At 41.6% G+C, this 27,479-nt stretch overlaps 1 protein-coding gene across 10 annotated transcripts in view; it reads left to right on the top strand.

The window, feature by feature from the left end:
* The window catches only part of DENND1A (DENN domain containing 1A), a 175,661-nt gene that overhangs the window by 47,451 nt on the left and 100,731 nt on the right, over positions 1 to 27,479 (top strand). For all 10 annotated transcript variants that reach the window (XM_069873541.1, XM_069873537.1, XM_069873540.1 and 7 more), the window contains exons 5-8: positions 3,160 to 3,279; positions 23,874 to 23,943; positions 24,609 to 24,689; positions 26,385 to 26,438. In XM_069873541.1, coding sequence (XP_069729642.1) covers positions 3,160 to 3,279; positions 23,874 to 23,943; positions 24,609 to 24,689; positions 26,385 to 26,438 — 325 coding nt within the window. The remainder of the gene's footprint in view (positions 1 to 3,159; positions 3,280 to 23,873; positions 23,944 to 24,608; positions 24,690 to 26,384; positions 26,439 to 27,479) is intronic.

Here is a 27,479-nt window from a genome sequence, read left to right as displayed (position 1 = left end):
TGTAATCCTTAGTCCTCAGCATGTTTTTTAATATATATTTTGTTCTTTCTAAACAAAGGGAGAGAAACACTGCAGGAGTTTCAGTACAGGCCTTCTGAAGGCTCAGGTACTGTTCCTGGCCAGCTGGGTTGCCTTGTTGTTAGCAGCGACAGCTGTGGAATTGGAATCGCTCGGCAATGTTGAGAGGTGTTACAATTATTATTCTTAATATAACAGTGGAGATGCTGGCTCCTTGATCAAGTAACTTAGGAACATGGGATAATGCCTGCTGTTGGAATAATACTCTGTGTGGGATGTCTTTTCAGGATATGTGGAAAAGTGATCCGTATGAATTATGATTAAGAGATACTGATAAAAATGATCAACAAGGCACAGTCCCTGAAAAATAGACACGACCTTTCCTTTCCCCAACTCAGAGCCCAATATAGCATTATCAGTCGAAGAACTTAGGTTTTCAGGTCCTGCTAGTGTCACGTCCCTGGTTTATACCCTGTTTGTTGGGACTTTCCTTTGAGGAAATTAAATTTCTGTAGCTGCATTCTGGTCTGTTCAGTTGTGCCAGGCTTTCATTGGAAACTTCCTGTTGTGTGCTCAGCAGTGCTTATGTTGAGTCTTGCTCTTCTGACTTTAACTAACATTAAACAGAGGTATTTCTTTAACAAGTCGTGAGGAAGGGCCCAAGTCCTTGCCTACCTGTGTCTCTTCTCAGGCGGCGTGTTTGGCTAAAGAGGTAGCAAAAGCTGAAGATGTCCTCTTGCCTCTGCCAGATCATGAACTCGAATGAGGATAGGACACCAAGATTTTGAGGCTGATCAGGATCAAAAAATCACCAGAAACTTGATACCCCTTCCTTTGGGCAGTGGACTGTGAGTTTTCTACACTTATGGTTGCAGGATCAATTCCAGCTGCCGGAGTGAAGTACTCCCCTCAGTCCAATGTAGTATCAGGATTAATTTGCATTAGTCAGATGTAGCTAGAGGTGGGGGATTTTGAAGAAATCACTCCTCTCTCCCCTTCTTTCCAACCCTAAGTTCTCTCTGCTCAGTTAGAGCTGCATTTTATGATACTTCCGTCTTATCGGACTCGAAACAGACCATCTTCCCATTGGAAAATAGATCCATGAATCTTAAGCACGGATGTTAAAATCTTAGAAAAAGCATTTTGTGTAGGGAAGTTTATCCTTCCATGTGAAGAACTGACAACTGAAACTTCAGTAAGACCTATCAGAGATATTTTGTTTCTGCAGATCACAGAAATACACAAATGTTTAGCTTTGCTTTGGAGGTGCTTACTGACCTGTTACTGTTGTTTAACAAACAAGCTCCTCCCTGCTGCAGAGGAAGTGTGATTTTTTTTCTCTGCTCCATAATTTTAATTGTCAGCTAGAATGCTATTTCTCACACGCACTCTACTCTTAACCTTGTTAAAATTAAGCATATAATCCCCCTTTAAAACACCATACTAGAATCACCATAGTAACGTTACATCCAAGCTTTCCAGATAAAACACAGCACCACTCGGGGGCGGGTTCGATGTCCCTGGGCAGCTCAGTGCGGTTTATGGAAGTGGTTGCTCTATTGACATTTAGAATTCGGTAGGATGATGGTACTTACGCTGTCTAATTCTCAGACTACTGAAATGCTTTTAAATGTCTGTCTTTTGGTTCAACTGTGAATTTGGAGCACTTTTTCATCTTTGGCAGTGCATGGTTTTAGAATCATAGAATGGCTTCAGTTGGAAAAGACCTTTAAGTTTGAGTCCAACCATCAATCCAGCCCTGCTAATTTTGCCCCTAGACCATGTCCCCAAGTACGAAATCTGCTCATCTTTAAACACCTAGAGCGATGGTGACTCAACCACCTCCCTGAGAAGCCTCTTACAATGCCTGGCAAGCCTTTCAGTAAAAAAATTCCTCCTAACATCCAACAGAAATCACCCCTGATGCATCTTAAGGCCATTTTCTCCTGTCACTGGCTACCTGGGAGAAGAGACCAACCCCCACCTTGCTACAGCCTCCTTTCAGGCAGTTGTAGAGAGCTATGAGGTCTTCTCTCAAGTCTCCTTTTCTCCAGACTAAACAACCCCAGCTCCTTCAGCTGCTCCTCATAAGGCTTGTGCTCTAACCCATCACCAGCTTTGTTGCTCTTTTCTGGACACGCTTCAGTTTCTCGATGTCCTTCATGGAAGGATTCTTCGTTCTATGCTGGACAGTGACATCTTTCCCATCTGGATGCAACTTTTATTTCTGAAAGTTTGTTTATTTGTTTTCTCCCTGTAGGCATCGAGTGTATAATCTCCCACAGAGACTTTTTTATCATATTGGCATCATAGAAGAGAATATTTGCTCATTTTTGGGCTTGCAACTGCTAGTTAGATGGTCTTGAATTTAAAATGGGTTTTGCTGTTGCTGACTTGTAAAGACGCATGTGTAAATGCTAGTCCGTGTTCTCAGTTCTTGGTAAATCCACAATAAACTAGAATGTAACCTGAAGTAAGTGTTAATCTCCTGTCATTATGAGGCCTCAAACAGATCTAAAATTGGACTGAAAAGACCTTTAATAATTCTGTTGGTCCCACTTCACCACTAAATGTCAAAATTTCTGTTGAAGAGTAAAGCTGCATCTCTACAAACTGGTGAATTGGGCTTGGATTGTATGGAATCCACCATCACCGTATGTGAGCATTTCATTAACTTTATAATGTGCTAATATCTCAAGAACGTCTTTCATTTTGTTAAACAGCATTCAGAATGTGCTGTGCTTTAAATGTGAAGCACCTTATTTTGGTCTTATCTTGCCATTTTGAGCATTAGTGGTAAAATATGGATGTGAATTATAGAATATTTAAATGCTGTGTGTTATGTATATGACGTATGTATATGAGAGAACATGGGTTTGGTTCATGCAGTGTGGTGGTTGATTGTCATAACCACTTTTTCAGTGTCCTCCGACACTTAGGAAGTGAACCCCCCAAGCCCTCCTCCCTCACCGAGCAACAAGCGCATCTCAGTTTCTAGAGGGTGTATGTTTTTAAATTTAATTTCTTGAAAAACCTCTGCTGCAAGAGGAAATGTTACAGGTTCAATGACTTAGACTGGATACTTTTGATACAGCATTAGCTCAGCAATAATTTTTTCCTCTCTGCTCTCTTTATTTTCAGCCATGCAGTTAACCAAGTTGGGCAGAACTTTACATTTGTGCTTACAGACATTGACAGCAAACAGAGGTTTGGATTCTGTCGCTTATCTTCTGGGGCCAAGAGCTGCTTCTGTATATTAAGGTAGGTCTGTGGTTTGGCTTTTGGCTGACTGTAGGAAGAAGTGTTTGACTTTGGGTTACACTGCAATTATAACTTCCAGCTGTTCAAAACTATTTTCCTATCTGCTCTTCAGAGTCACTGCTCTTCTGCAGAATTGATGCGAAATATCTTGCACTTCGAGTTCCTCTGTAGATAACTGTATTTGTTTGTAGTCAATGTTCTCAAGTTAAAATGTGGGGAAGAAAACCAAGTCTCTGTGCAGTTATTTGATATGACATAGCATGATGGCAGCTGTTATCTTTAGCTGTCACAACTGATCTTGTTAAGACATTTTGTGGACATTTGTATACGCAAGTTTTATTAACAAAGCATCTGTTGGTAACTGAGAGAATGTCACTGATGCTGTCCACGTCCTCCAAGTTGCTGTGTGTGAGCTTCACTCTTTCCTGTTGGGGGTTTTGTGAAGTTTGTCATAATAAAGATTGTCAGTGGAAGTTGGAAGCAATGTGTTTCGCATAAGCTGGGCAAAGAGACTCTGTTAGAGCAGTGTTCGACAACCTCCCCCCTCATGCTGCGATGCAACCTGTAATTTTCTATTCACATTTGCTGCAGGAAATGATGCAAGTAAGGTTAGTTTTAATATCCACCAATATATTAGTGCCATTAACAAGTTCTATGGATTGAAGATTTTCCCATGGCATCCAGCTATCTTGGTTGAAACTGATGTAACGATGGTCTGTCTTTTGCTTCCTGCTTTTTGTATGTTCAAGAGAAATGGGATGTTTTGGAGCAATGGCCCAGGCAAAGGTGGCTCAGAGCTGACTATGAACAGCCAGCTAGGTGACCGAACAATTGCTCAGGTGGTCACAGGTGAGGACAGTTTCCATTAGGAGCAATTGGAGACATCTTTCTTGGTTGCTGCTGGTTTGCTTTTCATGTGGGAGAATCCAGTGTGAGAACAAGAACTTGTCTTCATCCTGCGGGTACCATGCATTGCACGTGACAGGGACCTTCTGTGTATCTGCTGCTGAACATGACCCTCTGGAGAATTGTCTGTGCTGTTTGTGCTGGCGCCAGACTGGTGAAGATACCAAATGTTTGTTGCCTCGTACTCCAGCATTACACTGATGGCAGGGATCTGCTAACCAGGCCTGTGTTGAAGAAGCTTAGTATGAGGAGAAATTACTGTGAAATCTCCCAAAATTGAGTTGATTGTGTGGGAGGCAATGTGAGAGGTGTGTTTGCTATATCTCCCTTCCTTCTTGTCTCCAGTAGACATTTCAAATATTATATTAGCGATGGCAATCCAGCAATATCGGCCGAGTGCTGGAGACAGGGAGGTATTTCCCTTGCTGTTTCCCTGTACCCTGTACAGCTGGGATGCTGATTCACTCTCATGTGGGAAGTGTCTGGTTACATAAGGTAACTTCTCCTGATTAATGACAAACTAAAGGGGAAACACAGTTTAAAAAGAAAATTTGAATAAAGAGTAGTGTGAGTCCCATCTTGATCTTTCCTGGATAAGAGTTCTTTGCTGTCAGCTCCCTTATGTTGAGTGAATGCCAAGAAGAAATGGAGGAGTTCTGTTGTAGTTAAAAGCCTTCTGCTTTGACTCATAACCAAAAAAAAAAAAAGGATTTCGGTGCAGTTACAGCAGTGGATGAATTGAGGCTCTCAGCTTCCTTCCTGCTACTTCTTTCTCCTGTGAACTAATGAGAAAAATGGAAGTTCATCAATAATGCAAGGAAATGTAAGTTTTGGAGGATAGTGAAGAATTTAGATCATAACGATTCACTTACTCTCTTCCCAGGACTGCAGCACCCACTGTTGATGTGAGTGTTCTCAGTGTCCTTTATGAATTAAAGGATGCTGTGTGGTAAATGGACGGGTCAAAACATGCTAAAGAATGTGAGAATTACAAAAGTAAAGCAAATAGGGATGAAAGGAATGTTTATATGTTTGTTTTTAAGTCACAGGTTGGACAGCAATTTTCAAGTTTTCCTTGCTGTACTCTGTGATAACGTAAGAATTGTGTGGTGTTCTTTATTATTAGACATACATTCATGTGTTTATTAGTCAGGCTTCAGGGCTCTGACCATGGTAAAATGGTTTGGAGGTGGGAAATCATCACCTTTAGTTTTGTTATTGAAGAGCAACAGAAGAAAAAGGAAACTCTTTTCACTCAGCCAGTGCTTTAAAAACTTGCCATGGTGCCCTGGAAGGCAGGCGTGATGCTGAGGCAGCTCTCGGTTGCCGGGAGTCGAGGTCTGGGCTCTAAAGTGACCCAGAGGGGATTCCATGGGCTGCAGAGTGCAGTAGGGCAGTGCTGGGAGTTCAACAGCAATGGAGTTACCCGCGAGGCTGTAGCTCCCGTGGCCACCAAAAGGCAACGCCGTTTCCCAGAGGGGCTCTTGGCTGTTTGACCGGCACTGTTTCACAGTCGGCTTTCAAGAGAGTTTTCAGGTTTGTTCCTCCTGTGGGCTGCGTCACACTCTGCTTCCTTTTTTCTTCAGTTGATTTCTTGCTAATCCTGAGATGGCCGTGCTGGAAGGCTGATAGCAAGGGTGACCACTGTGTGCCGTTCAGACGGCAGAGGGCGGACAACAGCACAAAACGGGTGTCACAGATGGGCTGGGGGGGCTGAGATTCTGAACCGTGACAGGAATTAAAACACAGCCCACAAGCTCTCGTACCGCACATCAAAATCTCCTGGGTAACTGGGAATTCTGGACTGCCTTCTACAATGCAATGTGTTAGAAAAATCTAAAATGGATGTTTTAATTGTTTACTTTTCCAAATGGTGAATGTTTTGGAAGTTAAGAACTAATGTCTAAGTCATCAAACTCTGATTTGGCAATTGCAATACCCTAGAAAAACTTGCACACCCAAAGATTTTTTTATTTGTAGGACTTTAAGGACTTCAAGGTTTTGGCTGAAATAAAATAAATCCTATTGGATGTGCTTTAAGACATTAGATAATTTTTTTGTTTCTAGTGGTTTGCTTTAAACTAACTGCATCAGATGTGACATTGGGATTTTGTAGGTAAGCAATATAGATCTGAATTTAAATGATCTGTAGTCTTCTATTAAAAAATAAAGGAGTTCGGGAGAAGACATATCAAAACTGCCATTTCTCACTCGTCTGAGACCTCATGTCCAAGTCCTCAATTAGGCACATGCCCTACTTGTGTTCTGGGATTTGTATACTCTTGTTTCTCATCTTTTCAAGGTCTTCTATGTATGTTCCTCCATTAGGGCAAGAGTGTCTGAAGGTGTCAAAGAGGTTCAGAGCTGGTTCTTGATTACTATTTCCTTCTAATTGCAGTGTATGAAAGGTAATATGAACAAACTGATCTACTGATATAAGTGATCTCAGCAACAAGAAATAAAATAACTGTATACATTTTTCTTTTTGCTTTCATATATTCTTAAAACCTACAGATGCTTTCTGTTTCTTAAGAATTTTAAATGCTGAAGCTCTTTTTTTTCATTTCTTCATTGTTTTAATGTTAGACCTCCTTACCAGCTTACTCATCTTTTCAGATTTCTAGCAGCTCTAGCTGTATGAAATTCTCCAGAAGCTGGGTTGTTGGTTGCTCTGTGGACTCCACTGTTCGGTGGCTCAGCTGAGTTTGCCTCTTTTGCCAACTCCTGCGACCTAGAACTCTTCAGAGGCACAGGCATTGATGGGTTTCAATGTTCTTCTGGGGGGAAAGTGTTGCTAAACAAGTTTCCATCAGTATCACTAACTGCAGTGAAAGGATAGAGTAATTTTACAGTCTGGTTTCTCAAAGCTTAAGCAAACAATCACTTCTGTATGTGGTCTGCTTGTAGGGGACAGAGGTAAAAACCTCAACTCTGACATCACTGTTAGCACGGTTCTTCCACTTGTGCTGTTCCTGATGGTCAGAGGATGGGTGCAGAAAGTGAAGACAGGATACATAGATCTGGGAAGAGACTGCTGAATGTAGGAAATTCTAAATTCTAGAGACATTGAAACATGAAATTCCTTTCTTCTGCCTCCCATCAGAGAAAGACCTCAATCTTGTACGCAGACATGATTTAAAAGTGCTTGTCAGTTTTCATTGTAGCTGGGGTTTTGGTCTATCGGAGGTATATGTGTTGTAGAATCTCAGACTCCTGATAACTTTGGCTTTCTGTGCAATCATGAAGGAAGGAAAAGTTCTGCTTCAGGAATGTAAAAAATGTTGTGAAGTCAGCCTGAATAATTTTTTTGATACCCTTATTGCAGAGTGTTTATATAATAAAACTAACAAGTTTATTTTTAGTAAACGTTTTTTATCTTTTGTCTTCTGAAATATTTCCAGAATTCGATGTAAGGACGCAGTCACTGATGCTTGAGAAATTCTTCAGGTTATAAACAGACGGGATCCAGTTGTTTCATGAATGTCTGTTTATTTTATATCCTGACTATTTAAACTTTAAAATGGGGTTTATGTTTATGAAGCACACTGCTTTTAAATGAAAAACAGTGGCATTATTGACTGTATGGTGATGTATTGAAGTGTATGAGCTGGCTTAAATGGGTAAGTCAGGGTAAGGATCTCAGGTTATGTAGTGCAATAAAATGCAACTTGAATAGTATTTTTTAATTTTATATATATATATGTATATATAGATAGATAGATAAAAAAATCACACGTATGTGTACCAGGTTACCCTGGTGTATAAATGTGTACCTCTCCCACGGCATAGTGTAGTTGAGTTTAAAAAACAGGTTTAGCAGTTTAACTGAGAGATAATGTTTTTGTATCGATTTAACTGAACTTTTGTATTAAGGAGGTCTAAGGACAAGTATAATGATCATGCTCTTCAAACCATTCAGCAGACTGGTTTTGAAGTAACATTCCTGCTGTTACTGCTTGCTTCATGGTCCCTTGGTTTTTTGACTTAAGATTCCAAGGGCAGTAATGTGAAAAATTGCATGAAAAACACTCTGAAATAAACATGTGTTTAAAAAAACCCAACCCAGCCCCCAATGCTGTCACACTGCATGAGAGTAGCCCTGTTAAACGAGTTCAACATTTCTGAAGAAACTTAGCAGGTGTGTGAAGTACTGAATTCTGAATCCAGCCTAGATGCTTGGTGTAGGAAAGAGTACTGCATCTGTTAATCGTTTTATATATTTAAATTGTATTTAAATTCATTTTCCAGGATGTCACTAAGCTTGTAAAATATGATTTACCTGTTCTGAAGTTTGAAAGCTAGACCGAATGTCCATTGCAGTTCTCTGTTTCAGTACAAGGCAAACCCAAAAAAGCCATGGCCGTCAGAAGTTGGTGTCCTTGCCCATCTATATAGATAAATACATTGCCTTGTTAACTGCAGTTTCTCCACAAATGTGATTTTGGTAAATTTAATGCTGTTTTTAATTTGCAAAATTTCTTTTTTTTCCAGATATTGTAAGAGCTTTGGGAGGTGTTGGGTAAATGCTGGCAGCCCATACACAGCCAGTTATCCCTTGGGGGCTGCCTGTGTGCTGGTTTCTCCCTTCCTTTCTAGTAGGGTTGCAGCAATGATGGTAGAACCTTCCTGAGAAGAGAAGGTGGGTGGTGTTAGGTGGATGAGATGATGGTGGTTACTGCTCTGACAGCCCTGGGCCACTGTATGGTACTGGGCAGGCTGGGCCTAAAAAGACTCGGGATTTGCGCGTGCCTCATCAGTTGAGGTAATGAGACTTGGTGGACAAGAGCTGCCTCATTCCTGCAATAGGTACCTTGCATTTTTTTTTCTTATTAACTAGTAAAATTTGTGCTTTATCTGTTAAACTGTGAGCTATAGCACCTATTCCCAACTGCTTGAAGGAGCAGCAGGGCAAGTCAAAGATCTTTATTGTGTCCTGACTTCTGTTAAAGAAAGAAATGGTAAAACTTTATGTAGTTTTGCTTTGGTGCACAAACTTATTGAGCAAAGTTTGCAATTGAAGAAGGTGCTGTAACTATGTGCACCTCTAATTTCAACTTTATTCAATTTGAAGTTTTCGTTGGGTATTCAGCTTTTGTACCCAAAAATGAAAATCATTCTTCTGAAGTGAAATGCAGAAACATTTGTGTGGAAATCCCTCTTGGCCAAAATAGCAGAGCTCTGCGCCGATCGCTTTCTGAGATAAAAAGAAATGAATCTATAATAGTTTGTGACAGATGGCAGAAAATGTAACTAACTGACTGTGATTCTGTATGGAGTTATTTGAGGGGTTTGCTGTGATTTGTTGTGAGTTCCTCTCCTCCCCCCTTCCCTTCCCTTTGATTGCAGTCTTTGTCCATTTATTCTTGGGACAGAATAAGATTTCTGAGCAGGGGCCTCTCTTGTGGTGCAAAGTGAGAATTGTTTTTAATTGAGCAGAAACATGTGGAAGGATCAGGAATATCTCAAGGGATTACAGAAAAATTCCAAATTTGTACTACTTACAGCTTGTGTTTAGAGCAGGGTCTGCTGGGAATAAATGTTAGTTAGTGTGACCTGTGACCTTCAAAACTGTTGACATGGATTTCAGCCAGAAACTGGCCACAGAACTCCTTTGTTAGGCTCATTCATAGCTCCTTGAAAACTCTACTCAGTGAAAGTTGCCAGCTCAAATCTAAGGAAAGCAGAGCCCTTTTTTCCCTCTTTTTTTTTCTTTTTTTTTTTTTTTCCCATGCTTTGGAAACAGCGGACGCCCCGTAACCAGCAAGACTTCTTTAATAGGACTGCATCGCCTAACCCTGATTGGGATTGACAGCTTCCTGGCTCGGCCTTGCCAACTGGCAGGGCACTGATGCATGGGGGACAAACAGCACTAAGGGCCTCTGCACCACTGCTTGTGGGTGCCCGAAACATAACGCGCTGCGTGACACTGTCAGACGGGAAGAACCTACCCCAGCCCCTCAGCGCTCAATCTTGCAATTATATTGGGGGAGAAAACTGAGTATTTGTGTGGGGTTTTTGTTTTAAAGTAACTGTCATGTTGTCTTCTAGAATTTTCCCTTTTAGTCGATTTGGCGAAAAGCCACAGAAAAATATTTAGAGTTGGGAGGTTGACATAAAAGTTTGATCCTATAGAAATTCTGTAATAACTTATGGAAATTATTGATATTTTTTTTTCTCTGTGGTTCTAAAATGTTCTGTAGCTGTTGTTTGTGAAGGAGGGTTTGCAGGTGAGTAAGGAAGGACATCTCATTCTCACTTTGCCTGGGTAAAAGTTCAGACAATAAAAAAGCACAGATTAATAATGTATGCTTTGAACTAGTATTAATAGGAATTTTCCTCTGTGCAGTATACAGACTTCACATTAACAACAAATAATTTAATGCATTTAGTAGCAGCCTGTTATATGGGATGGCTGAGCCTTAGACTTCTTCTTGCTAACTAAAAATTCTTGTCTGATTTACAGTTTCCTCGTCCTTTGCATACATGAAAGTAAATTGATAGGAATCCTCTCTTGTGTCTGACAAGAGCATAGTTAGATGACTATTTTTTCATCATTTGCTGCCCAGCAGATAAAACCCCTCCATGTGCTTCTGCGAGAGGAGATAACTGAGCTGTAGTTTAAGCTTTTGCTGTTTTCCACCTGTGGGTTGTACATGGGCTTTTTGTTGCCTGATTGCAGTTGGTTTCAAGAAGAGCAGTTGCTGGGGTTGGGGTGGTTGGTTGGTTTGGGGCGCATCACCCTCACCAGTCTCACTGCTGACGTCTGGAGACAGCCCAAGCTTTAATTTCCATCTCTTGGATTGCACTGGAAATTGGAGCAGGGAACTGGCATGGGGACCACTGTGCTGCTAGGACTGCTGGGTCCTGTACCTGGGTTTTGGTTGTGACAGATGCAATGGCCGTGTGGTCCCACAACTGTTACCTTGAGTATGTTTATCCTGGCAAGCCAAGTAAAATAATTTGGGTTTCTTTTCCTTGGTAAGGTTGGGTTACCCTTAGTTCACTGTGGCCTGTGCTTGTATCGATTTCTGTCATTTTATTTTATATTTACCTCTTTAAAAAGTTTTTTTTTATAATCCACTTTTTTAAAAGGAGAGCAACAGGGCTGATAATGAAACAAGGCTTGCCTGCCACGGAGGAAGAATGTCTCCTGCTAATTAGGAGTTATAATTACCAGTCTAGGCTGCAAGCGATGACTGTCCATAACCCCAGAGCAGAGAGACCCTTGAAAAAAAATCAAACCCAAACCCCCCTAAATTTCTAACCTGATTTTTTCCCTTCCTGTTTTGGGTGTTAGGCTTCTGTGTGAACACAGGAAAAATATTACTATCAAATAATGAAGCCCAGGCTTTATTTTTTAGGACTTACTGTAGTTGTATATTGAATAAAATGGTAATGAGCAGAGTCAATGGTTTGCTTCCATATGGATCTGCATGATACTGTAGAGCCTTCCCAAAAGGCGTTCGGTAGTGGCTGGAAGGACGTGGCCCGTGCTTTGCATGGTTGGTTTGGTCCTGTTGGCCCTGGCATCCCTGTGCTTCTTAAAAGGCTGTGGAGATGAAAGCAAACAGCGACTGGCTTCTGTCAGACATTGAGACACCCCTGTGTGTAAATGGCGAGGAGCTGGGTCTGTGATTCAGTGGTGCAGCAGGACAGGGCCTCATAAAAGTGTGTTATTGAACCTCTGCCTACTGCCTTCATAGAGTTATAATTTTTCAACAGAAGATCCAATGCGCATTTGGAATGCGAGTGAGCTGCTGATGCAGGGTTTCCCAGCTCCCTTGCAGGGCAAGGCTGGTAGTTCAAGCCTGACCTCTGCTCACAGAACCCCTGGTTTCTTGCAAGCTTTCACTGCAGCAATCCGGTTGGAGCTCCTCTTCTGTGCCCGATGGGTTATGGGTCTGGAGCAGGTCTGGAGCAGCGTAGGAAACATGAGGGTGCCATGACCGCAGCACGCGGGGTTGGAAGGGCTCTCCCGCTGTTGCAGGCACTTTGCTTTAACTTGACATGTTTATAAAACAGTTTACATCTTAAAAGTTTCGGGTTTTTACCCCTGCTGATTTGCTTAAACAGACGCTTTTATTTTCAGTTACTTGTCAGAATATATATGGAACAGTGATGAACCTAGTGAAAAGAGAGCTTGACATCAATTAAAGTTAGCTATCTGCTTTCTGTTTCTTCGTCCTGATACGTTGTTTCCAGTATCATTTTTCCAAACTTCCTGTGGTTTTTCTTTATTGTCTTTACAAGTTTTCTGAGATAGAGATGGGCTATTTAAAAACATTGTGCCAGGAAAAGGGGAATAAAATTGTGCATTACATCCGCTCATTTGTGTCTTCTATTTTAATCTCTGCCCCTAAATGATTTTTAGTCTCCAGAAACTCCTTTCACAAAGCCTGTAAGGCTGTCTTAGTGTCTGTTGCTCAAGTATCTTTAAATACAAGTCCAGTTATATTACCTCTCTGAAATTATATTCTCTGCAACACTGAATCTAATACAGTGATTAAAATAGTCTTAAAAAATTGAAAACATTTGATAATGCATTTTTTTCTGTCCCATCACTAAGAAGCTTCTGCTGAAGTTTATTCCCAGTTTTACTTATCCTCTTATTGACATAATAAATGTTTGTGCTCACACAGGGTTGACATTGTGTGTATGTATTTCATAGGAATGTGCACTCATCTGTGTGTATGTGTGCAAAATATTAGAGATTTTTACATATTTTGCATAGAAAGTCCTGTCTAAAATGCAGTGTCGCAAACCAAGACGAGTTTGGAAGAATCCCATTGATTCCATGTGAATTCCCATTGAATTCCATATGAATTTTCTGTTTTATTAATATGTGAAAAATGTATGCAGTATCTCCTCTTAATTGTTGTTTTACTTTGAAATTCAATGCAACCTTGTAGTCGTAGATATAGAAACGTGTGTTGATGTTTTGAGTTTTAAGCTTGACAGTGAAAGGAGTTGATTCCACTGAACTCTTAAATAATAAATCCTTACTTTCAGCTGAATATAGCAGGAGTCAATAGGGAATCTGTTAAATGACACTGAGTTCTCGCTGTGGTGTCAGTAGGCCTGTTAAAGGCTTTGCTGGCTTGGTCTGGAGTTCTAAGGCATGGTTGAGCTGGTTTAAATATTTTTTTTTTTTGAAACTTAAATCCGGTAGAACGTTGCTAATCCATGCCCCTCTGAATCAGAGACACCGAACTGGCAGGTGGCAGGTACTGCTCAGCAGCATGTCCAGGGCTGCAGTGAGGTTTCATGTTTGTAGGCTTCCTTGCTCTTAAGTACCCTCAGGTGTGTTTTCAGTGTTAAATTCTATTTGTGTAATTCTTCATAGCAGCAAAATAAACCCATCATAAAAAGGTACTTAAATACATCATAAAAAGGTACGTTCCAAAATGTTACAGTTTTGTGCTGAGCTGTCTGGTTGCAAATTGTCTGACGATGTCAATATAAGTGAATGAAAATTTCAATATTAAATAAAACAGGAACAAGATTTAGAAAAGGCAGAGAACTTTACAAGTCCCGAACTCTATTTTTTTTTTCTGTAATGACGAATGCTCTGAAAGAGAGGAACATCTTTCTAGGTGATGGAAGGACACTGGGTACATGGGATTGGCTGGGGATCGTGTTTGAAATAGAAGTTCCCCTCTATCAATTTTTAAGTTATAATTCACTGGAAATAGAAATTATTTATGTGATTTGGTCTTGATTGCAAAAAGAAAAATAAATGCTACTGTTGTAAGATACTATGGAATGTTGGCTCCCTCCCCCAGTTCTTGATAACATGCTCAAGGAAAATCATTTAAAAGGTCCCTGATCTGCTCAGGGCAGGTACTGCAGGCACAGGCGTCTGGAATGAGATGTTGAATGCCTAAGAGGTGAGTTGGTTAATATCAGGAAAACACCTTTTTTCCTGATTGAATTTCCTAGATGAACTGGACCTGCTGATAGATAACTGCATACGTGAGCTGTAAAAAACAACCCCCTGTATCTCCTAGGAAGTAAATACATTAGAAATAAGCATTAAAAGAAAAAATTTAGTAACCAAATTTAAGTCCCTTCTTCTATGTAAATAAGGGGTTACCGCGAATATGAATACTTTATTTGGCTGCTGTTCAGCTGTTTTTTAATTGTTCCTAGATGGTGCTTGACATTGGAGAAAAGATGTTTTGATGTTGTTTTTCACTGTATATGTGTATATATACAGCATTATTCTTAGTTAAAAGTTGAAGTGTTATCCTTGAGTGCCGGTGTTAATCTACATGTTGATTTTGGTAACCAGTCTGAGCTGCGTACTTGAGTTGGTTTTGTAGAGGGATAAAGTCCTACCCCTTGTGAAGTTAGCAGCAGCCACAAAGTACAGGGAGTTGTTTACAAAGGAGTCCCATCGATTCCCCTTTTCTGTGGAAGCATTCAAGCAGCAAGACCTGCACAGTCTGTTTGGCACAGTAGCCGCTCTCAGCTGGCCCCGTGCCCTCCTGCTGTTAGTCAGGGCAAAGGATGTGCCAGAGCTCCGATTGTAACGGCGCAGAGCCTGCCTGCAAATCTGCTTGTAGTTAGCCTGGGGCCTTTTGGCAGCAGACTACAGCCGATTGATTTAGTTGCAATCCTTTTTCCTTAATATTTTCCATCTGGCCAACAATGACCTATAAAGACAGACACAAAACAGAGTTTGAATTATGAGGAGCGTAATAGTAAAACGCTTCCAAATCCCACTCTAGAACCTGCTCCAGTGGATCGCTGCCTCTGGACAGCCGAAGGAGGTTGGTCCTAAAGTGCTATTGCAACAGCGGCGGTAAGGAAACACACTGTAGTTCTCGAGTTTGAAATTATGTAACAGAGAAATGTGCAGCTTGGGTGAACTATTAACGTGTTTCCCTCCTTGCTCCAGCTCGCTTTCCCTTCATCCTGAGCACGATGCTTCCTCGCGTGCTGCTGGGGATAAATCCTGCTGCAGTGTCAGGAGCCATGCGAGAAGAAGGATCATGGAGTGGAGAAAGGGAGGATGGGGAAAGGAATGTGAACAGAGAGAGTCTTTAAAGCATGCAGCAATGAGCTTGGGGAACTTGCATTCTAGTGATATTAATAAGGAGGTGATGTGTCCCAGCCTCTCAAATCTGTGGGAATGGACGAATGCTTTCCAGAATGAGCTGTTTCCACACAAGGGCTTTTTGTCCGCTCTTCTAATTCTGATCAAAGTAGAGTTCTTGCTCTGATTATAGTTATCCTAGACACTTGTAGTCCTCTGTCTTCAGAATCTGTACCTTTAAAGAAATGAGGAGGATCACAGTAAAAACTGTCCAGTGTTGGTAATCCTGATGTATCGCTGCTGATGGAACTGGATGCAGCTGAGAACACTGAACTCCAGTCCAGCCAGTTCCCCGGTCCTGCCTACTGACCAGAAACCAATGTTACTTAATTAATTAGGGCTTCATGCCACACCTTCTTTAGTTTCTGAACAACCATAACAGAAGTAATTAAATCATGTCACTTTTTATTACCTCTGGCCCTGGCTGACTGGCTTGGAGACTTCCATTTTAGGGCTAATACAAAATGGATTAGCACATCACCTTGGGGAAAACCCGGCTCCCTGGCATCAAAAAAGTAGGGAGGAAGTAGTTAAAGTAGCAGAGGGATAGATCTCCTGCACAAACGGATCACTTCTGGGGTGCCGTCTGAAGGCTTACAAAACACATCTGTCAGGAATGAGACCATCCTGGCCGTGCTGCCAGATGTGTACAACATTCTCCCAACGAGATTACATGGCAACTTCCTCCTTCAAAAATCGAGATGTGGCAGGAGCCCTCGGGTTATGCAGTGGTAATTGGAGAAGCAGAGGCTGTTCTGAGGGAGAGAACTGCTGAGAAATACTGCTGGAGTTGACTTTGGCATATTGTTTGGGTAGAAAATGTGATTTAGCCACGCTGTAAGAATAGGAGAAAGGGCTCTGTCTGGCTGCATAGAGGCAGCGTTGGATGGATTGGGCGTGGATCTGAAATACAAACCTTGACGTGTAGCCCTGGTTGTTTATCAGTGTGCTTGATGAGGGACAGATCTTCCCCCAAACTACACAACACAAGTAGTATTTACCTGGCAGTAACTAACCTCACTGGGGTTAGTAATGGTTTAGTGTTGATGCACCGGGCTGGGTATTCAGAGAATCATGTAACTTTTATGACTTGCTACAACTGAGTTGGGGCCTGAACTTTACTTACGGTTAGGGGCATGTGTGCTGCCACTGAATACGTGAATATTTCTTTGAAGTAATAAAGTTCTCTTCTTGTATCAGGGAATTATAAAAGGCATTGCTACATTTAAGTTTGTTTCTTACCAACTGGAAACAAAAGTGGTTTGGAGAATATTCCAGAAGAGAGGAACATAGAATTGATTTATTCTCTCTTTGTTGCTAAAATATTCTCAGTCTCTATCCTGATTTTCTCTGTTTTTAATTTACCAAAATGCAAAGACTTAACATAGTACCCTAGAGCTGTGTCTTATGGACACACATAGGTTGGTATGAAGCTGCATCATCCAGCTCTGCTGCTTTGGTGTTGGGATAATACAACACTGCCTGTTAAAAACAGATAAAACAGTCTGGGCTCATCAGTTTTTCCCAGTATACATCTCTCCTGTATAATCAAAAATGGGATATTTACCATCTTGATACTAAAATGTTTGTCTCTTACTGAAACTTTTTTTGTATTTATTGATATGAGTCTCAAGGTTTTTCTGAATCAGCTGATGGTGCTGATCACTGACACTGAGATATTTACCATGCGGCATGCTTTATTAAGTAACTATTCCTTTCTGTGGCTCAGAAGGCAGTTGGTTTTCACTCTCATGTGATAGCGTGATTAGCCAGTGAAAACCTTGGCCGTCCTCCTAGGATTTGGCTAATTGGTACTTTACCTTCTATCAATACTGATCAGATAGTTCTGATCAGGCTGCTGTAAATATAATTTCATGACCTGGTGAGCTGTTCTTTCCCAGAGATGGGCAGTGGCCCTACCTGAAGTTGGTCACTCCAAGAGGTGAATGTGTTGCCTGGCTGGGAGTCACTTGCCCTCTGAACCTGTGACAGTTGGGATGTGGAGAGGTTTTGAGCTGTACTGAGTGCCTTCAAGGTTTCTTAACTCAAAGATTTTGGGACACAAGCTTTTTTTTTTTTTTTTTTTCTCCTTAACCTTGGACATAGGTTGGTGGCCAATGAATAATCCAAAGTATACAGGTAGGAAGAACCCTCTGGTTCAAGAATAAAAGGCACTGGAAGAGACAGAAATGGTAGAAAAGACACCTGATGCTCAGCTTCAACTGTTAAATATGTGGTGAACTTCTTTAGTAGCTGAGCAGGAGTCCTTACCAGCCTTTCAGGCTGGCTTTTGAGCATAGAGCTGTGTAAAATTTTTCTTCTGTTCAGGAATTTATGGCTTTACAGATGGTAACACAAAATGTGTCTGAGTCTGAGCTCACTGCAGCAGCATGCTGTACACATCGTGCCTTTTGCTGGTGGGGAGCGCTTCTGATTTATAATAAAAGTTCATAATTCTACTGAAATTTCAGGGGAAATGGTACCAGAGGGCACAGCTCAACACGCACACGTGATGGGAATGTGTAATGAAAAGGAGCTGCTTCCCTGTTTAGGGAGAAAGGGTTAATTTGCATTGGGATGAAAAGGCTGCTCAGGATCTACTAGTTCAACCCACGATAGACTTAACAGTAGTCTTTGATCCCCAAATGAAATGTGATGGATTTCAACCGATGCCAGATGTCTCAAACCTAGTGGGATCTGCGATTGTCTGCCACATCCAGAATTCTCTCTCCCAGCCCTTTCATGTGTACTTTTAGCAGTGGTTTGAGGAGGGAGATTCCTTGACAAGCTAAGCCTTCGGAATCCTTTTTCTGTGGTGTCATTTCGGTGGGATCTTTAGGCTGTCATGCTGTCTTTTTTAAAACCAAGCCCCATGTGCCAAACTGCTTGAACTACTTCGTAACCAAGTTTTGTAACGTCCAGGAAATGTAGTGCCAATATTATCTGTCACTTTTCTCAGCTTAAGGCTGTTCTCTGTCCTCTTATTAGTTAGTGAGAGCATTTTATTTACCCCAAGATAAGTTAAAGTGTTGTTTGGTGTATTCCTGTTGGCCTTAAGTGGAACAGAATTGTTGTCTTTTTAACTCCAGAATTGTTGTCTTTTTAACTCCAAGGCTATTTTGCTGCACTTCATAAATCTTATTTAAACTGCCAAGTCCTTCATTCAACCCATCTTCTCACCAACTGAGCTTTATGGGATGTCCTTTGCCTGTGGTTTTAATAAGAGTATAAAGACATAATTGTCAGTGTTTGCCTTGTAAATGCAAACAAACGTTTTTCTTTATGTACCTTTATTTCATGTCACTGCTTCAATCCTTTGCTCTCAAACATGCCTGAAGTTTATTTACTGGTCTTAAACTAAAAAAACCTTGAAGATTTACAACTTGCTCTTTTGAAAAGGGACAAGAGACCTTACATTGTGTTTGGGAGTTTATGGGGCTTCCCGTTTAATTTTACTTGAGAGATGCTTCATGATGGTGCGTTCTGCAATGCCAAAGTTCTTCTGAATTCATTTTATTTACATAAACTCCCCAGTGCAGCTGCGCTGGACTTTTCATCCCCCTAGGGTTTTAGTGTGAGCACAAGGAATCCGCAGGAAGGTGATGGTTTTGTCTAACTCTGCCTTCAGCTCCATTTGCCATGTCCTGGTTAGATGTTTGCACAGTAACAAAGAACCCTTGGGGCAGTTATGTCAGACTGCCCTCATGCTTTTTAACTGGACTAAAATGTAGAATTGTTAAATCACAAATCCCTCTGTTAGAGTTTTCTGCCTTCATGTTGTTACAGGGACATATTCAGCTCCTTTGAGCTGCTTGTTGTGAGAGATTCTGCTCTGTTTCCAGAGCTGCTGGGGCTGTTTGGGGAGCGGTTGGGTTCAGTAGTGGCATTCAGGGAATGTGGGAGTCTTCCCACAAGGGAGACCTGCTACAAACGCTTGTACGTGGTCACACTGGGCAGAAAAACAGGAAAAGGAATGTTTCAACTGACTTTTATTGTTAATACACAGGAGCAAGTGACTGGAGTGAGCACTTTCTGTTGATAGCTTATAGCATTAAGATGCTCCAGAAGACCAGATGGGCAACTTCTGTGTGAGCCAGTTCTGTGAGGTTAAACACTTCTAAAATACATACGTGAGGCACGTGCTCACGCTGCAGAACTTCAAACTGAATCTCATAGACTCACGGAAAGGTGGCTCATGGGTAATAATCAAAGGGAAATTTATTACAAAATTGAGGAAATTGCAGAAAAGAAAGAAATGCTTTGAGCAAGGAAGGGAAAGGATGGGGGTGGCTTTCTGCAGTGGCAGAGGTGCTTACAGCAGGTGAGAACCTAATGCACAGAGAACTCTGAGATAAATTGAGGAGGTGATGTTCCAAAGGGCTGTTAGCTGAGGATCCAGTGGAAGGTAAGCCTGCATCTCATCAACATGCACAGATGTTGCTATGGAGATTGGTGGGTATGACTGTATGTGTTTAAGCTTACAAGTGTGAGAATGTGTCAGTAGACTGAGTCTAGAGGAGAGAATAACGATGTACTGAGCTCCGTCAGGTGTAGGGGAAGGCACTGGGACACAGAAATGGCTGAAGTGGGAATTTAGCCCACGGAAATTCCCAAATGAGCCTAGAGATGCCTTGGTTCTTTCAGCTGCATTCTGTAATAATGCTGGGAACATTGGATGGGGAAAGGAAAGGAAGGTGAGAAAACAAGTAAATGAATATTGTCGTACTGCAAGGAGGGGAAAAATGATTGTTTTTTTAAAAAATATGTAGTTAAGTCATTTAACTTAGCTGGGTGGAATATAGAAATAATTAAAAAGGGAAATTCACATTTTTAATGAAGGAAAGGAAGAAGTATTTTGATGGCTGTGCTTTTAGTATTTGAAGTTGTATCTGCATAGACCCACTGAAGAGCACGGTGACTGGCAAACGCAGCTTAGTTTTGGCCCTTCATATGTTAAAGCACAGAGATGAATTAATACATTGGACAACTCATTGCTAAGCTGCCTGCACTAGTGCATTTTCATCTGTAAGAGCTGATATTGGGTGCTGACATTTCTGTTCAGTGTAACTTCTGAAGCATCGATCGGACTGGTACGAGCGGTGGTGGCTGGTGAGTTGCCCTTTGCAGCTGTGGGTGCGCTGGTCATTGCTTCCTTCTGCCTTCACCAGCCCCTCCTGCTCCCCATGTAGTGGGAGCAAAAGGCTCCACTCTGATGGGGAACCTCTTTGCAAGGCAGACACCCTCCTGCGGGGGTTGCTGCCGTTTGTTACTCTGCTTTTACCTTCCCTCCAGTCCCAGCCTAGCCTGTCAGTTGTTGGTTTTGCAGCACTCTTCTGTAAACGCTTCATTTTGGGAGCATTTCTATTTACCAGCTGCAGTGCGGCGTCCGGGTTTGCCCACCCCTAATTGCTGTGACACATGTAAGTAATGGTGGTGTGTACTCGCAAGGAGCGCACTAAAAAGGTGATGACATACGAGTTGCTGAATAAGGCACTGTGCGGCGGGTGCAGCAGAGGCTGTGCAGACCCGCTGGAGCGCAATAAGTGGTTTCCCTGTGCCCGTCTTTGCTTCCCGTCAGACGGGGCTGTCGCCAGCGCTGGGGCTGCATCGCGCCCTGGAGGTTCCCAGGGAGAGAAGCGCAGAGTGCTGAACCGATCGCTCGGCTTGCGGAAGCCTGAGTTGATTAGGCTTGGATTAGATTCTCATGCCTGGTGGCAAATCCATCGCTATAGGTGTATTTATATTTATATGGAAATGGGAAACGGGGGTGAAATTTAAAAAATTCAAATTTCAGATTGCCCTCTTGGTTTTGTTTACTCTTCAATCACAATCTGATTTATGCTCATTGAGTCTTTGAACTTCAGCTTCCTTGAAGAATCTCCAGTCTATGGGTTTTTGATGTAGCTCGGAGGGGCCGTGTGTGTGTGTGCACGGGTGCCGGCGCTTGCAGGCTGCCGTGCTCTGGGCAATTTCACTCCCGAGCGCTTCCCTTCCTTTGTTTAACCTCTGACCTGTGAAAACAAGAGTTAATCAAAAGTTCTAAGGTAGCTAAGAGGAAGGGGAAGTGTTTGGTTACAAATTAAATATGAGCAAGTCATAAGCCATAAATCTTCAGCAGTGCTACCAGTCGGGCTGCTTTAGTTGCATGAGCCACAGAAAGGTTCTGGTTATGATTTCAACCTCTTTCTCTGGAGAGGGCATTTAAAGGCTGCCTTGAGGATTTGCTTTTTGTAAGAAAAAATCCACATCTTTTTTCCTTTTGGCAGAGACCCACTAACAGATTCCGATAACTGTATGTCTTCTTTTTTTTTTTTTCGCTTTACTTGGTCACAGTTTGATCAAGAAGCAGAACGGCTTCACTCTTGAGTAGTAAACACATGGAGTAAATGATGAAGTAAATGGTGGCAGGAGAAATCGGTTTTCTAAGGTATCCAAAGCTTTAAAGATGAGACAAATCCTGAGTTCTGCAGTGACAAAGGAGGGAGGAGAACATTGAAACAAGGTTGGGCCTACACAATTGATGCAGTTTTGTGATGGGTTTGTTTGTTTGTTTTATGTTGTCTTGCACCTCTCTTGAGCAAGAGCTACGCAAATCCCTGGGTGTTGTATCGCCTTGAGGTCTGCCTGATTTCCTCAGCTTCAAAACAGTGAAGCTTCTCTACTCAAAATGAAAAGTTATTCTTTATTTAAAGGGAAGTGGTTTTGCTGAGATGCTAAATCATTGTTTGGAAACATGGATAGAAGTAACGAGCCCTAGTGCTGAACAAGGGATAGCAAGACCATTGTGAGGTGCTAGTAAAGAGAAACGGGAGAGTCGACAGGAGGGGAGCAAGCAGAACAGAAACGGAGCTCTGCCTTCCCTCTGGCTGTACAAAGGTCTGCTGGTGTTTCCACATTATGTGAATATGAGACTTTACATTTCTAGTAAGAATAGCCCAGGTAGAAGCTGTTTTCTAGATGCTGAGCACAAGAATTTAAACTAGATTTGGGTTCAGGGTTCTGCTGGGTAGAACTTACAGTTCTGTCGTGTTTGGTGTACTGCAGTATTAAATGGCCCTGAGTCTGCCTTCTCGGTTTTCTGTCTTTTTAGACTCTTGATGGATGCCATGTGAGGCTTTGTTTACCAGGTTCTTAATCTCTACTTAGCAGATATGTTTTGAGAGGATTTCTTGTTACTCTTGTAATGGCTTTTAACTCTGCTGAGGTTTATTTAACTAAACAGAAAGAAAGAAACTTATCTTCTAACTAATCCTTCTTGATTGTTTACAATACAATGCCAAACCTAAACGCTGTTTAAAGTGGTAATTGTCTGTCATTCTGCTCTATTCTATACATAGTTTATAAAGACGCTTTAGAGCATATTAATTTAAATGATAATACTGTCATATAGCATGAAAAGTTAAGTTGCTTATCAGTATATTTTGATAAGCTACTTACATTTTACAGTAGCTTTTGCAGGCTTCAAACAAATGTTACTGATGGAGTGCCATGGACTTTATCTGTCTCATATATAGCTTCTCACTTCATTTGTTACTGGAAGCTCTGCAGTTGGGAACTGCGGGGCACTCGGTTCTTTATCGTTGTCAGGATGGAGTCATGTTTTATAAAAACTTTAAATCCTGTCTTACTCTATCAAAATAGAATCCATTTGCTTCAGAAAGCATCTGCGATTAAAAGAAGACTGAGTTTGTGTGTCACGCAGTCTTGCTTCCCAGTTTGCTGCAGCTGAGGGGAAATTCTTTACTGATATTTAAACCAGAACTGGAATAAGGAACTGTGCTGGGAAAACAGGGCACGAGAGCTGTAGCAAAGCATGCTGTACTGAAAAGTAACAACCTGGCTGGTTGTCTTATTTTCTGGAATGGAAATATAATGTAAATGAAAACTATGCAATTTTTCTGCGTCCTTGTCTTTTAATTTTATATCTTTATTACTTTGGAAACTTGAGTGCAATTTTACTAAAGGTAAAGTTTGTGTTTGACCTAACTAGGTTCTGCGCTAAACACAACGATATAGGATATGGAATAAGGTTTGATAACAGCTGAAAACTGAGATAGTGGGTATGCAATTTAAAAAGTCCATTTGTACTGGGATTCAGACCCAAACCCACTGTGTGTGCAGTGCACTGGGCCCCTTGGCACCCGAGCGGAGGGATGGTTATTCAGCAGGTACGTTGGAAAAGAAAGCGATTGAAAGTGTTCCACCATCAATGAACACTGATACGTTAGTGTGCATTTATCTTGGAGGGTAAAACCGCATTGGATTGTGTGTTTGCTGTGTGCAGGATGAGGAGGACGGTGCTGGCCTCCTGCCCTGGGCTGTTCACGGTGGGGGCTGCAGTCAGTGTTCGTTGCCCACGGGGGCTGGAAGCTCTGGGCAGGGTAAACGCTGGCTTTGTCCTCAAGGGAGAGGGATGCTGCAGCCTTTTGCAGTGTGCTCCTTCAATGGAAAGGCTGATGAGGCTTCCCTAGCAGATATTTAGCATGTGTCATGTCCAGTGCAGGCTGTTGTTGGGATGTAGTAAAGACCAGCAATCTTGGATTCATTAACTCGTTAAATATATGCATTTTCTTTCTTTTCTTTTTTCCAGTTACCTCCCGTGGTTTGAAGTCTTTTATAAGCTGCTCAATGTCTTGGCAGATTATTCAGCAAAAGGACAGGTAATATTCTAAAGTACTAAACTTTCTTTTCCCTACCCAGGATCGAGGGAGAGGGGATGAGTGTGAGCTGTTTGCAGAAGGGTTATATTTGAGATGACCATGTGAATTATTAATATGTACGATGCAATTCTAAAGAAGATCATACTCAGCCAAGGTGAAAGCTTAGCAAGCGCCTTTGAAAAGATGCTTATTCTCTTAAATAATTTTTGGGAAAAGATAAAGTCCTAAAGTGTGACTGTGGATCCCACGCAAGTTGATGGTTTCCCTGCGGTCACCCCTACCATGCAGACTTTTTGATTAGCAGCACATCCATGCAATTCCCATCTTGCAGTGTGTTGTGAATCTTTGGCAGATGCCTGAAGAACTTGCGGTGAAAGCCAGTTGCCCTGAGCAGCGTGACTGTGGGGCCATAGGTTGGCCACTCACTAGGTTACAGAAATAGGTAGAAATACATGTGGGGGAAAAAAAAGATTGTGTTGTAAAACGCAGCTGTCAGAGGAAACATAGTCTAATGTATAAATCTGTTTTCCTATTTTTCTTTACACTTGTAAGCTCTCTCAGCTCCTAGTTCCAAAATCATTGCGCTTCCATCTCGGAGTTTAGCTTGTTATAGCAATGCCTACTTAGTATTCCTTTTTTTCCTTTCTTTCTCCTTCTTCTTTCAGGATAGTCAAAGGAGTGAGCTCCTAGATACACTTCATAAACTTCCCATCCCTGAGCCAGGAACCTCTGTTCATCTTGGAGTGGTAAGTGAAGCCGGAGAGATGTCAACTAAGGTGTTGAATTTTCATTTATCCTAACAGAGGAATGTCAAAAGCAGTTCTCTTTCTTGGAACTTGGTATGCAGATGTTGTTTTCCTGTGAGGACCCAGAGCTGTGAATTTCCCTTTTCGCATTTGAGGCCCTCTGTTTCCCTTTCCTTAACCTCAGACATCTTTGAAACGCTGCTCCTTGTCTGGAGGAAGACTGGATGTATTCCCTATGGAAATTTCTCACCGTCTCATCTGTGGCCCGCAAGAGGCCACAGAGCAGCAACACAACATTTATTGTTCACACTTCTGCAGAACTCCCAGGTCTTGCAAGAAGGGGACAGGACTGGTAAGCAGGCAGCAAAACCTGTGACGTGCCTGTCACAGCAGCATTTTGAGTATTGACTTTATCACATCTTCTGATTCCTTCTCTTCCTCCCCCAAGAAAAAGTCTCACACATAAAAGGTTTTTAATTTTTTTATCTTGTGAGAAAATTAATGAAAGACCACTGAAAGAATAGATGGGAGATTTTAATGATGAGATTGTATTTTGAGTTTAGTCTTTTGGGTTCTTTCACCTCAAGCTCATTTTTGAACAACAGCCTCGTGTCCCAGGCTGTGCTGAAGGAATCTGTCAGATGCTCATCGCTGCTGTTGCCAACTGGTCATGTAGCTCACATGAAAACTGGTGGTGTCTGCAGGCACAGTTCTCTTCTCCCTCTCATTTCCTTTATTCCTCCTTTTACAGTCCTTTTTGGCAACAAGCGGCTTAGTCTCATCTCATCGCCCTGTGATGTCAATTGACAGGTAGTGGTTGTTTGGCCTGGCTGGGTCAGTAGCTGGCAGGAGTGATGTCCTGCTCCTCTTGAGGCTGGCTCCAATGTGAGCAGCATTTCTGTTTAAGGGGACGAGCTGTCACAAAAGACAATGATCGGTTGGAATATTTCATTTTTTTCGTACTAGTGGTTTCAAGGAATGCTGCGGGTCTCCCCTTGTTTCAGACATTTCATGGGCAACGAAGCAAGAAAGGATATAAAAAAGCAGCGGAGGGACTGTTGGCTGTTGTCTCATGCATTTTATTTTGGCTGTTCATAAGGCTATTTTGGGGTTGGGGTTCCTTTATGTGGCATAGTTGCGTATACTATTCACATATCTTTGCATTGCAATTTTTGACCAAATAAAAAGGATATATCAGAAAAACGTATTTATACACTTGATGACTATATTCAGTGTAGCTGTTACACCCACTTGCTATTTTGGGTTATAGACTGTTCCTGAAGCACTGCAGTGTCTGAGATGTATATATGAGAAAATTGTGCCAATGGTGGAACTGTGCCAAGAACGTAACAGCCTTTGGAGCTTCAGCGAGTGATTAATAAGTTGCCCTAAGACAAGTTGTGAAATCTTCAAAATAATAGAAGTTGTATGCAATGTTGATGTACAAAAGCATTTTAGTCGCATTCTCTCCTCTCCTCTAACGCTCTAACCAAGGAGGGTTAGTCACGTGAGTCCTGCATGGTCAGATTGGGAGCTAGAGTCAACCTAGTCTCTTGGAATGCGGGCAATTAATAAAATGTAACAATATGATGGGTTATGACATTGTGAGACCAATATAGGCTTTCCATATACCAAGTAATAAATTTAGATTGCTTTTGACAATATTGCAATAATCAATATCTGGGTTTTTTTTAGCACTCTTACTTTACCGTGCCTGACATCAGAGAGCTTCCCAGTATTCCTGAAAATGTGAGTACTCTAGAGGACTGCGCACTTCATCATTTGTGTTTAATGTCAGCAGCAAAATAGATAATAACGGTTACCTCTGGCCTGGTAATAGATTATATGATGTAAAATATTGCTAGATGTGGAAAGAAATTTCAGGTGGTTAATTTGTAGTTGAATACAACACAAAACTGAAACCAAGAACCAAACTAGGGAACGGGTTGTTAGGACCGACTGGAGAGAGATAACATACTGCGTTGAAATGCATTTCATTCGAAAAAATGCATTTGATCTGAAGAAATATGCAGTTTTTATTAAAGTGTTACGGCTGCTTACGAGTCAAGCCAAGGATTTAGTCTTGATACTCAGTATCTTCAGTGAAGGAGTTTGATGTTTCAAACACTCATATTGCTGATATTCAGAAAGATCAAATACTCCTTTGGTATTAACTTGCCTTGTTCTTTAAGATGCTGTCAGAATTCAGATATGGAATATCCTTACTTAAAACATTTTGTATTGATTTCGATGAACATCTAGGCTCTCTGCTTTAAAGGTACATCAGTAGCTGCAGCTGCTCAGGCGATTGCTCTTGTATCTGTGAGAGCATCTCATTCTGTATTGCATTTACACAATAGCATTCAGAGTGGACGATCTACATTTGTGATTAAAAGCTGAAATGTACTGAGGATAAAGGACTAATGGACAGGTTGATACAGGGAGGGAGAAGCAGCTCTGCTAATCGTACAGCGAGACCCTTCTGAAAGAACAACAGAAGAGACTGGTCAGAATGATCTGTTTGTTCCCCAGCTTTCTGAAAATGTCAAGCATGCTCAGTTTCTCCAGAGCCCTTTTTTTGGAGCCTTTCTAAGCCTCATGAAGTTGTCTTGTATGTGTTTCTACGTGCCTCAGATTTCTAGCCAGATGATGGGTCTGTGGGAAGACAATGCTGGCATTTGCTTCTCTTAAATACTCTTTAATACGCTCCTGCTGTGGCTCTTGGCCAGATTTCTATGCCTGACATCTCCGTTTTCTTTCTTGAACATGTTGTGGTGTGCCTTAGCACTG

Source organism: Phaenicophaeus curvirostris, chromosome 20 (genome assembly GCF_032191515.1).
Source record: "Phaenicophaeus curvirostris isolate KB17595 chromosome 20, BPBGC_Pcur_1.0, whole genome shotgun sequence".
Classification (NCBI taxonomy): domain Eukaryota; kingdom Metazoa; phylum Chordata; class Aves; order Cuculiformes; family Cuculidae; genus Phaenicophaeus; species Phaenicophaeus curvirostris.
Note: the sequence above shows the minus strand (reverse complement) of the source record. Positions and strands in the feature narration are given on the sequence as shown.